The sequence below is a fragment of the Bubalus kerabau genome, chromosome 14, assembly GCF_029407905.1.
Source record: "Bubalus kerabau isolate K-KA32 ecotype Philippines breed swamp buffalo chromosome 14, PCC_UOA_SB_1v2, whole genome shotgun sequence".
In the NCBI taxonomy this organism is placed as follows: Eukaryota; Metazoa; Chordata; class Mammalia; order Artiodactyla; family Bovidae; genus Bubalus; species Bubalus kerabau.
The window spans coordinates 12073011-12087439 of NC_073637.1; the positions used below are offsets into that span (position 1 = coordinate 12073011).

Consider the following 14429-nt stretch of genomic DNA (forward strand, 5'->3'; position numbering starts at 1 on the left):
TACAATGATGTAGTATTTGCACATAATCTACACACATCCTCTCATAGACTTCAAATCATCTCTAATTCACTTAAAATTCAAATGCTATGTTAATAGTTGCAGATACAGTGTAAATACTATGTAAATAATTGCCAGTGAGTAGCAAATTCAAGTTTTGCTTTGGGGAACTTTCTGGAATTTTTTTTTTCGCAAATATTTTTGATTTGCGGTTGGTTGAATCCGCTGGTATGGAACAACTGGATATAAAGGGGTACCTATAATCAAAATTCTAATCTAAGCTCTCAAAGGAAGCATTTGTAATTTGTTCCAAGTATTATGGCCTTTTTAATGGGTATTAATCCCATCTACAGTTAGCTCAGTTACTGTCTTCAGGACATTTCCCGTCCAAAGACAGTGGTGTAGTGGAGCAAAAACTCCACTAGGAGCCAGGAGATGTGGCTTGTTGTCAGAACTTTGCCACCAACCACCTGATTGACTTTGACTAGTTCTTTCCCACGTCTGATTCTCAAGTTCTTCATTTTTAACGTATGCAATGGCCAAGTCCTCTTATAGATCAAGGACTCAGTGAATTATAGGACACCTTTTCCAAAGGTCCCCGGAGAAGGGAGAACTACCCCTTTGGCGAAAGATGTTATAGGAGGCAAAGGAAGGCATAAAGACAAAAGTCTTTTTCTAAGACAAAAGATCACATAGGAGATTGTAATTCCCCTTAGAAGAATCCTTTCTAACATGATGGACCCATCAGTCAGCAACATTTTGGGGCACCCTACTGAGTACAAGGTACAATTTTGTACAGAAAAATGGACGACAGCATTCTAGAAAGTAACACTTGTTGGAAAATGTAACAAATGTAGTAAGTCCCCTACATAGGAGCCTTTATGTTAAGAACTTTCAAAGATGCAAATGTGTGTTCTTCAGTGTCAGGTGGGAGTGAACTTGCAGCTTGCCCTCTGTCTCCTACTCCTGATGACCCTTCAGCTCCACCATGTCCCACCTCCTCTCTGTCCTCCAGTCAGTAACTCTTCTTGTCTGTTCACTCAATGCCAGCCCCTGTATGCCAGCTGTTGTACTTTTCAGGGTACTGAAGACTGAAAATTCTTTATTTTATGTGTGTTTGTTTTTTACATGCTATTTTTGTGAAAAGTACTAAGCTTATTACAGTATAATACTATATAGCCAATCATGTTAGTTACCTAGGTTAACTTTGTTGGACTTATGAACAAACTGGACTTAGGTGCTCTTGGAAAGGAACTCATTTGTATGTAGGGGACTTACTGTATAGCAATAAAATATGCATAATTCATTGATTATAGTAAATAATTATATAAGGTTACCATGTGCTACATGCATGACTCTAAGCACTTTACATATATCAACTCATTTCATCCTCCTGGCAACCCACACAAGATAGCTTTTATTATTGTCCCCTTTTTCTGAGTGAGGAAACTGTGATAGGGAAAACTTGGTAAATTTGTCCAAGGTTACGTTGCTCATAAGTGGTGAAGCTGGGATTCAAATCCTGGTAGTCTAGCTCTAAATTACGCCATGCTCACCACTAAGTCATAAAAGAGTAAGTGGGGCCAAGTGAGGACAGAGAGGAGGAAGGATAAAGAGTCTAACTATGGTAGGAAAGAGAATACGTGTAACTTAATATAGCTGTGAACCAGAGCGTTCAGATCTTCACAAGTCAAGAGGAAGTGAAATGAATCACCACTCAGTCTCAGCACCCTCTCATTCTAAGCCAATTAGGGATGTTCTTTCCACAGTTCTGTCTCCTTTGTATTTCCAAAGTAACAATGCACTCCATTATGAAACCAATATTTTATATTTAATTGGTATCATCTTCACAAATCTTATAAGTTTCTTCCTTTCTGTGACCTGTGCTAAGCACTGGAGTTCAAACATGAAAAAATAGAAGTTATTATTAAATTCTAGCATAACAAAATACAGTAAAATGGAACAGCTTTGCAAAACCTATGAATTATATTCATTCCCCCATTTGACAGATAAGAAAACTGAGGTTAAAAGGAATTGGCTTTGTTCACTGTGAAACACTGACAGAGTGGAGGATCTGGGGGTCAAGTAAGTCCTCCTACTTCATCACCAACCAACTTGCCATCAGAAGAAAATAAGCTTGCTCAAACTCACGTTCACCGAGTCAGTGATGCCATCCAACTATCTCATCCTCTGCTGACCTTTCTCCTCCTGCCCCCGATCTTCCCAGCATCAGGGTCTTTTTCAGTGAGTCAGCTCTTCACATCAGGTGGCCAAAGTATTGGAGCTCCAGCTTCCTGCATCAGTCCTTCCAATGAATATTCACAGGTTGGTTTCCTTTAGGATTGACTGGTTTGATTTCCTTGAGGTCCAAGGAACTCTCAGGAGTCTTCTTTAGCACCTCTTTCAAAGCACCAATTCTTCGGCACTCAGCCTTCTTTATGGCCCAGCTCTCTCAACTGTACATGACTACTGGAAAAACCATAGCTTTGACTATATGGACCTTTGTCAGCAAAGTGATGTCTCTGCTTTTTAATATGCTGTTTAGGTTTGCCATAGCTTTTCTTCCAAGGAGCAAGAGTCTTTTAATTTAATGGCTGCAGTCATTGTCCACAGTGATTTTGGAGCCCAAGAAAATAAATCACTGTTTCCATTTTTTCCCATCTCTTTGCCATGAAGTGATGGCACTGGATGCCATGATCTTAATTTTTTGAATGTTGAGTTTTAAACCAGCTTTTTTGCTCACCTCTTTTACCTTCATCAAGAGGCTCTTTAGTTCCTCTTTGCTTTCTGCCATTATGGGGGATTATATACAAGAAAAATTATTATTGTTGTTTTTAAAATCTCATTACCAAATCTATATAACCAAGTTGGTTTGAAATCAGTCAACAAAGAATAATTAGATCTTGTGCAACTGGTTGTTAGAAAGAATTCAGACATTTATCGTTCTTTGAATTAACTGCTTTGTGGCTAACTCTTATTTTCAAGCTGGTATGTGTGGGTCTCTCTGGTGGTGCCCTGTTCTTAGGCAGTGCTCTGGAAAACTGTCAGTAACATGAGTTTTCTATCATTTTATCAAGAGTGGAGATGCCATGTGATTTTTCAGGGACATGTTCACCTCTAGGTATGGAGCAGGTTGTCAGCAAACAGGCAGAGGACTCAGCACCAGTGAGTAGAAAAAATATTGCCCTCTGACAGCGATGAATGTACAGTTTCTGAGCTGCATTGGTGCCTGCACCATGGAGTTCACTAACTGCAAGTCATTCCCACTCTCCAAATCACAGCCATGACACCGAGCAGCGAGTTCAGTCTAAAACCTAGACCACACCAAGGAGTAGGCAAGAGAATAAAACTCATGTTACCAGGGACTGGACTCCCATACCAACAGTAAGTTTGACTAATTTTATGATCTCATTGACCCAAGCAAGTCTTCTCTTAGTATTAGGGACATAGAGCATGAGAACTCTTCCAGAAAAGAAGGAAGTTTTATGAAGGAAGTTCTCATGCTTCCTTCATAAAATCATGGTGAAATTCAAATTGGGGATCAAAGATATTGCAAAGTCAGACTTAGCTTTCTGTTCCCACCCCTCAAAATGTTGTGTGCTATGTGCTCTATGGTGAGTTACTAGACCTCTCTGGCATTAAGACAAAAAGAGGGACTTGGTTGTAGGCTAACTTTAAGACCTTTTTCAGTTTTAAAAATCCTTTCTTCCTTCTGAAGGAATTGGATTATTCCTCAGTTTAGTGACTCAAAGACAGTTCAGGAAACTAGGCAGGACTAAGACAAGTATATACACGTTCAGTGCTGACCTTCCGGAAGCTTTTAAGGGTGGACAATGAAATTACTGACTACTCTGGATAATCAAAATAAAGTTAGCACCATTCCCCAGGGCCACCTCGAGCAGACAACAGAAGGGCAATCAAGCATATTGGTCCATCAGTCTTGGTTTCTCTTGTATGAAATGAAAGGACTGCCCTTGCTGGAGATTTTCTTGATCATTTTCTATTCTAAGACTCCATGAATTTATTTTTCAATAGTTTTCATGAAAAAGGGAGGCAGAAGGACTCTATGGTCAAAAATTTCCTTGTGTCCCCAAGAGCAAGATCCTTGAATGACTTAACGTTTACTCATGAAGAAAGTCCATGTGAATTTGATTTGCTATGTATATGGATGTGTGCTCTGCTGTTTTGTTCAGATGATGTGAGTTCAGAGGAAGGAGGAGAACTGATTTATAAGCTCATGCAAAGTCCCTCTCCCATTCCCTTTTGCTATAAAGGAGATCATATTCACCCCTGGGCTCTCACTGGAAGGTTGGTGGGAGGGATGGAGGTAATGCCCGCAAAGATTTATTAACATGTGGATGCCTCTTAATGTCAAATATATATATATATATATATTTAAATGCCTTATCTTTTCTTGATGTTTCCCCCTGACTCCAAACACTGGTAAAAACTTAACTCTTCCAAGAGCCCAACTCTGCTGCAATGTAATTCATTCTCCCCCTTTTTTTTTTTAATTACAGTATTCTCAAATGAGGGATGAAGTATTCAAATCAAACTTGGTCTGTGCGTTTATCGTTCTTCTATTTATCACGGCAATACAAAGCTTGCTTCCTTCTTCAAGGTAAATATGAAAGGACTGAGTTATCAGATGCAATGTCTCTGAGAGCTGACAGGCCCTCACCTGGAGCCAGCCACTGACCTTTTCAAGGGATCGGAATTTGAAATAACAGGATCTCGGATTCATAGCCAAACATTTGATGACAGCAGGGTCTGTTTTGTTGTCTCACTCTGCATAATAACCACATTACTCTCCCAAGGCAAGAGCTTTTTCCCAATCTCAATAAAAACAACAACAAAAATCAACATAGGGTTCCCTCTTATTTGACACGTCACCCATGAATGCAGAAAGTAAGTATAAATCCCTCCATCACTATTAACGGGTCCCTTTGTTAATTGCATCTTTATTGTTTATAGATAGAATATCCTAGCTTTCAGGGTCAGCGTAATTGGCACTTTCATAATACTACAATCAAATATATGTGGCCATTCCCTGATCCAAATTCTTTACATATACCAACACATTTAATTCTCATGATAACTCTATGGGGTAGGTACTGTTATTATCCCCACTTAAAAAGGAGAAAACTGAGGCTCAGAGTAGTGAATAGAGTTGCCTAACATCTCACAGTTAAAAAATGTTACATCCTAGATTCAAACCAGATTCCACAGCCTGGAGTCTTAACACTATTAGACACAGACTTGCATCATACAGGTTATAGGTGCAAGAGCCAGCATTTGAATCTAGTTCTGGAGTCATCCAATGGCCATGTTTTTTGCTATCTCCTGTACTGTAAGATAACACTTGCCTCTTTTTTCAGATAAATTCCCTTCCCCCTAAACTTGCCAGGAATTTCCCCATGTCGCATGGTTAAAAATAACATCAGCAAATATTAGTTAAACGTCTAATACAGGCAATGCAACCCGCTGGCCCCTCAAAATGGTATCATTTTGCAGGAGGAAGTCTGCATCTTCTAAGATGTAATTTAGTGAGAAAGAGAGACATTAATAATGGCTTCCAGTTACTGAGCATCTATTATGTGCTAAATCCTTTACACAGATTATCTCAGTAAAGGCTCAAAAATAATCAATAAGTGAGGCAGCATTCTAATCCCCATCCATATAGTGACGGAGCTGGATTTGAACAGAGTCAGTCTGTGCTTTTAATACTTAACTGCTTTGTACCAAAATCAGTGATTCATCCTGCCTCGGTGGTTTAAAGAAAGTTGGCAGAAGGGTTGATGTTTTGAGCTGAGAAGGATGAGGGAAAAAGAGTGGAAGGATGTTCCCAGTTTAGAAAACAGTGCAGGAAAAAGCCCAGGGATGTGAACGACCTCGTGTCTGTAGCACAGTAAGTGGAAGACTCTAGAGTAAAGCATTTGTACAAGGATTTGGTGGGCGCCATGGCTAAATGAGGAGGTAATCAGCAGGAGTTCAATTGTCAACATGCTATGTTAAGGAATTTTATAATTGAATCTGGGAGCAAGAAAGAGACCCTGTGAAGGTTTTTGGGGAAGGGTGTAGCATGATTCTGTGATAGAAAGATGTTTGACTCAAGGGCATGGCAATGCTTGACCTTTTCCTGATTAGCGGGGATATAAGGAAAAAGAGGGATTGGGTGCAGGAGGAGAAGGGCACTATAGAAGATGAGATGGCTGGATGGCATCACCAACTCGACGCACACGAGTTTGGGTGAACTCCTGGAGTTTGTGATGGACAGGGAGGCCTGGTGTGCTGAGATTCATGGGGTCACAGAGTTGGACACAACTGAGTGACTGAACTGAACTGAAGGAGAAGGAATCAAACCAGTCAGTCCTCAAGGAAATAAACCCTGAATATTCATTGGAATGACTGATGCTGAAGCTGAATCGTCTTTGACCACTTGATGTGAAGAGTCAACTCATTGGAAAAGACCCTGATGCTGGGAAAGATTGAAGGCAGAAGGAAAAGGGGGCAGTGGAGGATGAGATGGTTAGATGGCATCACTGACTCAATGGATATGAATTTGAGCAAATTCCAGGAGAGAGTAGAGGGCAGAGGAGCCTGGTGTGCTGCAGTCCTTGGGGTCACAAAAAGTCAGAGATGACTTAGCAATTGAACAACAACAAAGGAGAAAGGGGATTCTGGGAAAACGGTGGTACATCTCTGAAATTATATGTTTCTGAATTTCTCAGAATTCTCACATATCTGAGCAACTAGATAGCAAAACCAAAAACCTCAAGGACCATATTTGCAACAAACAGAATTAATGTGATAAACCCATAAATTTCAAAATGAGAATGACAGTCTCCCAAGAGCCCCAAGACTGGTGTGATATCAGTATCTGTGTGGAAGGAATTGGAAATAAACAAGCAGATATCTGTCAGATCCAGGAAGAGAAGAGTCCCAGTATTGCCAACAGATATCCATGGGAAAGTACCATGGACCAAATTGCAAAAGCAATTGAAAGTGGGAAGGGGTTTGCCCAATCCAACATCAGGTGAGCATGAAGATTTACAGTTAAGGTTCAAAGAGCTACAACCATCAGACACTGTGAGCTCCTAAAAGTGACCAACCAAATCTCCCTCCCAGGACAGGGCCCTGTGTGAATAGGATCAAAATTACTCACAGTAAGGTCTATAGTGAAGAAGAAAAGGGATGGTCCAAGTAAAAAGGGAAAAGGAATCTAGCCATCAAGTTTTGAATGCTATATGAAAACAGCTAAAGGAAGCTCTGTGGGGGCTTCCCCAGTGGCTCAGCGATTAAGAATCTGCCTTGCAATGCAAGGAACACAGGTTTGATCCCCAGTCCAGGAAGATTCCACATGCAATGGAGCAACTAAACCTGTGCACCACAACTACTGAGCCTTTACTCTAGAACCCACGAGCCACAACCACTGAGCCCGCATGTTGCAACTCCCGAAGCTCATGCACCTGAAGCCTGTGATCCTCTACGAGAGAAGCCATTGCAATGAGAAGTCCATGTGCCGTGACAAAGAACAGCCCCGCTCCCTGCAACCAGAGGAAGACCATGTGCAGCAACAAAGACCCAGCACAGCCAGAATCAATCCTTTTTTAAAGACAAGAAAACTCTATGGAGTTTAAAAAAAAAAAACCAACTACTCCAACCCATACTTCTTTATAAATTCTCTTTTTTTCTTGTAATAGCTTCGTATGGGATTGCCACCAATACATTTTGTTGCTAATTTTTGTGTAATTTGCAACATTTGTGTAGAACAAAAATTAGCAACAAAATGTATTGGTGGCAATCTCATATGAAGCTATTGTAAGAAAAAGAATTAAAAGTAGATTAGCACTTTGCTCTATAGCAGTAATTAACACAATGCTGTAAATCAACTATATTTCAATAATAAAGTAAAAATAGATTGATATCCTTATTGTCAATGACACTCGAAAAGACATGCTTACAACAGATACCAAAATTTTAACTTACCAGCTGAAACCCTTAATGTGATTCAAAGCAGCCTATAACAACCTAAATCGGAATTAGAAAAAACTTAGAAATTTGGGATGAGTGCTCAAAAAGAATATAAAAGAAAGGTACATTTCAGAAATGAAGATTTTAATATGAGGAAACATAAGCCACATAAATGCAGCACATAATGCCTTAAGATAAATAGAAGGTGGAAAGGAAGAATGTTTTTAAAATCAAGAAGGAGATTTAAAGGATTGGCAGAACCCTATCCCCCACACTTTATCACCACATCAAGAATCCAGTATATTATTCGAGGACTATGACTGAAAGAACTGTGAGACCCAGGCTCTTTCTGATAAGTGGGCTTCTCCAGGCAAGAATACTGGACTGGGCTGCCATTCCCTTCCTCAGGGGACCTGCCCAACCCAGGGATTAAGCCCGGGTCTCCTGCGCTGCAGGCGAATTCTTTACTGTCTGAGCCACCAGGGAAGCCTAATGAATACTTAGGGGAGCTCAGTTCAAGAGAAGAGACAAACCCAAGGAAACAAGAAGAATCTGGAGCCACTGGTACCTAGAGATACAGCACTCAACATGGCCCCCCCCTTAGCCTGATTAATACATTAATGAACCCCACAGTGAAGGTCTGTTCACCTCAGTTTCTATAACCTGAAACAATATGACCAGTTTTCAACAGAAAATTACAAGGCATACCAAAAGGGAAGAAGAGACAAAGCAATCATCAGAACCAGGCTCAGGTAGGACAGTCTGTTGAAATAATCAGAAAGAGAACTTGAAATAAGTATTGCTACATACCAAGGGTTCAATTGGGAAAAGTAGACATGGTTCAAGAAACGATAGAAGTTCTAAGTAAAAGTCAAAAAGAAACACACTAGAGCTCAAAACCACCATAAAGAAATAATGAATGTCTTTGATGGGCTCATCAATAGATTCAACAAGGCCAAGGAAAGAATCAGTAAGCTTGAATATAGGTCAGTAGAAACTTCCCAAATTGCAAAACAAACAGAAAAATGAAATGAAAAAAATAATAAAGATCAAAGCATCCAAGAACTTTGGGACAATTCCAAAAAGTGTAACTTATGCATAATTGGAATACCAGAAAGAGATGAAAGGCAATCTGAGCAGGAAAAATCTTTGAAGTAATAATGGCTGAAGATTTTCTTAAGTTAATGACAGACACCAAATCACAGAACCAGGAACCTTAGAGAACACTAGACAGGATAAACAGAGTAAATAAATAACTAAATAAATAAGTAGCACATTTAAGTATGTCATATTCAAATTGCAGAAAACTGAAGACAAAGAAAAAAATCTTCATAGAAGGCTGGAGTGGTGAGGATAGGGGAGTTACTACTTACCTACAGAGGAACAGGAAGAAATACACCATACTTCTTGTCTGAAACCATGCAAGCATGAAGAGAATGAAAAATGAAATACTTAAAGTGTTGAAAGAAAAAGTCACCCACCTAGAATTTTATATGCTTCAAAAGCGAAAGAGAACTGAAGATTTTATCAGACAAACAAAATGTGCATTTCTATATGACCTTCCCTGCAAGAAATATTTGTTAAAGCTTTTTTTTTTAAAAGAAAAAAGAAAAGTTTTTCAAACAGAAGGAAAATGATGTAGGTCAGAAATTTGATCTACACAGAGAAAGGAAGAGCATCAGAAGAGAAATAAATGAAGTTGAAATTTTTTTCTTATTCTTAATTGATCTAAAAGATAACTGTTTAAAGTGACAACATTAACGATGTATTTAGTGGTAATAAATATAGATGAGCGAAATGAATGACAGCAGCATGATAAGGCATGTGAGGGAGGAACTGGGGATGCTTTAAGGTACCAGCGTTACACATGAAGTGCTACAGTGTAATTTGAAGGTTGTTGCTGCTGGTGTTTTTTAGTCACTAAGTCGTGTCCAACTCTTTGTGACCCCCTGGACTGTAGCCCACGAGGCTCCTCTGTCCATGGGATTTCCCAGGCAAGAATACTGGAGTGAGCTGTCATTTCCTTCTCCAAGGAATCTTCCCAATCCAGGGATCAAATCTGTGTCTCCTGAATTAGCAGGAAGATTCTTTACCACTGAGCCACCAGGGAAGTCCAATTTGAAGGTTCAGTTCAGTTCAGTTCATTTCAGTCGCTCTGTCGTGTCCAACTCTTTGTGACCCCATGAATCGCAGCACGCCAGGCCTCCCTGTCCATTGTAAACTCTAGAGCAAATACTAAAAAAAAAAAAAAAATTAATAAATCAAATTGATATACTAAGAAAGGAAACAAAGTGAAATCATATAAAATGCTCATTTAAAATAAGACAGCATGCAAAGGAAGAGAGGATATTATTTGGAGAGTAAGGAGGAAGAGCATTATTGCATAGGTGAAGCCCAGGAGATGTGTTTAGGGTGGTGACACTATTCACTATGATACTGTAATGGTGTATATATGACACTATTAATCTGTCAAATCCCATAAACTTGACAGCCCAAAGAATGACCTTAATGTATAAAACTTTTTTAAAAAATTATTTAGGAGTTCAGGGGACCCCATGATGAAATAAGACTACGATAAATGATTATACCTGTATGAAAAGTGTGAAACAACCTTACTGAAGGGGTTGGGGAGAAAAGATGGGGTTTTCTTAAGTAGCGTAGGGGGTTTCCTAAGTAGTTTTGGGGATTCATGGGCTCTAGAACTAAGCATAAAAAGAACTGTGCATAGCACTGTACTTTAGCTGATAAAGGTGTTTCTCATGGACATGTGTGTGAACAACTTGAGCTGCAGTTCATGGGCACTGTAAGTTAATGGACTGTGGGAGTCAGGTTTCTCATTGTTGGTCCAGAAGAGGTTACAGACAAGGAGAAAAGGCTAGAATGATCCGTATGGTAAAGGCTTAGAGTAGGAGACATTAGCATGTATTTGTTAAGCTCACTAAAGTATGTGCCTTTGGGGCATCCCACGTGGCATTAGTGGTAAAAAATTCACCTGCCAATGCAGGAGACTCAAGAGACATATTCAATCAATCCCTGGGTTGGGAAGATGCCCTGGAGCAGGAAATGGCAACCCACTCCAGTATTCTTGCCTGAGAAATTCAATGGACAGAGGAGCCTGGTGGGCTACAGTCCACGGGGCTGCAGAGAGTTGGACCCTACTGAGTGACTGAGCACATATATATATAGTTAGATATAGGATGTCTACATAAACACAGATATGTTTATAGACACAGATTAGAATGTATGCTAAGTCACTTCAGTCATGTCCGACTCTGAGACCCCATGGACTGTAGCCCACCAGAATCTGTGGAATTCTTCAGGAGTGGGTTGCCATTCCCAATGTCCTGGCTCTGTCAGCAGAGAACGTCCAGCAGCAATGATGCCTCAGCAATGATAGCACATCAAGCCATAGGCACAACCCTGATCCTGATTTCTAATATCGATATCCAACGCAAGGAACCAGAGCTCCTTGGAGAACTGCTGATTCTAAGTCTGGAATAGCAAATATACAAGATGAGCCTGGAACATCATTTAGGGCCAGGAAATTAGGAAGTATTAGAACAGTGATGGAAATATATCAAAGGGACATAGGAAAAGCTCCGAAGAACCAGCATTGGAACAACTCAAGCAAGAAGATAAATAAAATAGTATTGGGTAATAACCCAAAGATTGAGGACAGAAGGAGAAGAGGGCATCAGAGGATGAGATGACTGGATGGCATCACCGATGCAATGGACATGAACTTGGGCAAACTTCAGGAGATGGTGAGGGACAGAGAGGCCTGGTGTGCTGCTGTCCATGGGGTTGCAAAGGGTTGGACACAACTGGGTTGGCTGAACAACAACAATAACCCAAAATGTAAAATAAATATCCATGGGTTTCACACTGATATAAATAAATGGTTGTGTGAATAAAGAAAAGATGAAGAACAAATAAATTTCCCATGGGGAAAAGTCCAAATAATTTATGTAGATACTGTATCCTTGATGAGGTGCAATTTTACCCTCTACTCCTCAGATTGTGGCTACGTTGAAAGTGACTTCCTGCCAAGAAGGACAGTGTGGATGGAGGAAAAATAGGGGAGTATACCTCAGCCAGCTGATAATGGTTAAACTCAACAGGGATAAGCCATGTTGATGAGCTGTGATGAGTTGTTCAGATGCTAAGTTGTGTCCAACTCTTTGCAACCCCAAGGACTACAGCACAATAGGCTCACCTGTCCTTTACTGACTCTTGGAGTCTACTTAAATTCATGTCCAGTGAGTCAGTGGTGCTTTCTCACCATCTCATCCTCTGTTGCCCCCTTCTCCTTTGCCTTCAATCTTTCCCAGCATCAGGGTCTTTTCCAATGAATCAGCTCTTCGCATTAGGTGGCCAAATGAGAATACACATAAACTCTGTGGTCTTCCTTCCCAAAACCCATCATCTAATCATGAAGAAACATCAGACATACTGCAGTTGAAAGACATTCTATAAAATACCCATACTTCTCCCAACAGTCGAGGCCATTTAAAGCAAAGGAAGTATGAAAAACTTGCACAGCAAGAAGAGCTTAAGGAGACATGACAACCAAATAGAAGATGGTATCCTGGACTGGAGCTATAAGTGTGGGAAGTCCTAGAAAGAATATCCAACCCAGTAGGTTTAAGCATAATTAGGGGCCAGATTGTGAACTTGAAGTAACATGTCACAGTTGTTGTTTTTTAAGTTTGGAGATATGTAAGGTGCTAGAGCTGCGACAGGAAACATTCAGGATAAGGCTGAAACCTCTTGTCCTACTACAACGCAAGAAAGTCATCATGCTTGATAGTCACCTCCAAAGAACTCAGAAGCCACGTTGAAGAAGCTTCTACTGTCCCAAGATGGAATAATTAGAGCTGTGGTGTGGATAACTGTTAAAACAGTCAATCAAATACCAGCAAATATTTTAAACTTTATGAGTTTATAATGACATTTTTAAGGGTTGATAACCTTTGGTGGATGGTGGGGAATTGATTTGTAATACTTAGGCTTCCCTGGTAGCTTAGTGGTAAGGAAACCACCTGCAATGCAAAACCTGGGTTCGATCCCTGGGTCAGAAAGATCCCCTGGAGAAAGGCATGGCGACCCACTCCAGTATTCTTGCCTGAAGAATTCCATGGACAAGGAGCCTAGAGGGCTCCAGTCCATAGAGTCACAAAGTGTAGAACATGACTAAGGAACTAACACACACATACTTTGGAAACCACTGAAAAGGAGAAAAGAAACAATTATTTTTTCTGTCTTTCCTGCATGAACTGCAAGATTGGGTGAGTGGAAACTCATAAAATTATTCAAGCTGATACAATTTAAAGAAATTACAGAATTAAAATATCACCATTTCCCAACTTTCAATGAATTAATTGATCTAGTAGCTGACAACACAGAAAGGACAAGCAAGTCTATCTCCTGATGGAAGAACACAAGTCGATAGTCTCATCAAAGGGATCAAACGTAAGTCTGGCCAGGCCGTTGAACTGGGTTCTTAATTGCACGAATCACAGGGGACAGAATATATTGGATGAATTCACAAAAGTAAAATCCAGAACAAACAACAAGGTCCTACTATGTAGCACAGGGAATTATATTCAATACCTGTGATAAACTATAGTGGAAAAGAGTATAAAAGAATATATACAGTCTTCAAAGTGATTCAAACTGAGTCACTAAGTCAACTATATTCAATAAAGTAAACTTTTAAAAATTAAAATCCAGATAGTGAGATCAAAGGCACCTTTTGTCGTTGTTGTTTAGTGGCTAAGTTGTGTTTGACTCTTTGCAACCCCATGGACTGTAGCCTGCCAGGCTCCTCTGTCCATGGGATTTCCCAGGCAATAATGCTGAAATGGGTTGCCATTTCCTTCTCCAGGGGATCTTCCCCACCCACATCCCTTGTATTGGCAGGTAGATTCTTTGCCTCTGAGGGAAGTGCCAAAGGCAAATACTCCTCAATAAGTAAATTGTAATAAATTGTAAGGAAAGAGGTAAAGAGAGAACCTGTAGATGTTTTATAAAGACTTAAAAGATACATAAAATTTAGCAAAATATGGGCAAGACAGAACTATAGTGTCTAAAACTGGATGTTAAATCTATAAAGAAATAGGAAATGATTAACAAGGAGTGGGAGAAGAATCATGACTGGAGCAGGAGACATGGATGCAGTTTTGAAATGCCCTGCAAAGCGCTATTTCATGAACTAAGTGGGCATTACAAAGGCAGACACTTTAAAATAGCTAATTAAGCTCTGCTTATGTGGTTTTCTGTATTTATGATTCATTTTGCAATTAAAAAAAATGTTTTAAATGAGGGAGAGAGAGAGAAGGAAGGCCCATGTACCTCTTCCACATGGGGCTGGGGAACCCTTGCCTATTGTGAGCTAGGTATGTTCTAGGTGCTGAGGTTACATCACTGAACAGAAAATACAAAAAAAAAAAAAAAAA

General features: G+C 39.9%; 1 protein-coding gene across 1 annotated transcript in view; it reads left to right on the top strand.

Annotated features, from left to right (window-relative positions):
• Positions 1-14429, top strand: part of ADCY8 (adenylate cyclase 8) — a 229587-nt gene that overhangs the window by 155573 nt on the left and 59585 nt on the right. Inside the window, exon 9 of the mRNA XM_055545749.1 lies at positions 4518-4618. Coding sequence (XP_055401724.1) covers positions 4518-4618 — 101 coding nt within the window. The remainder of the gene's footprint in view (positions 1-4517; positions 4619-14429) is intronic.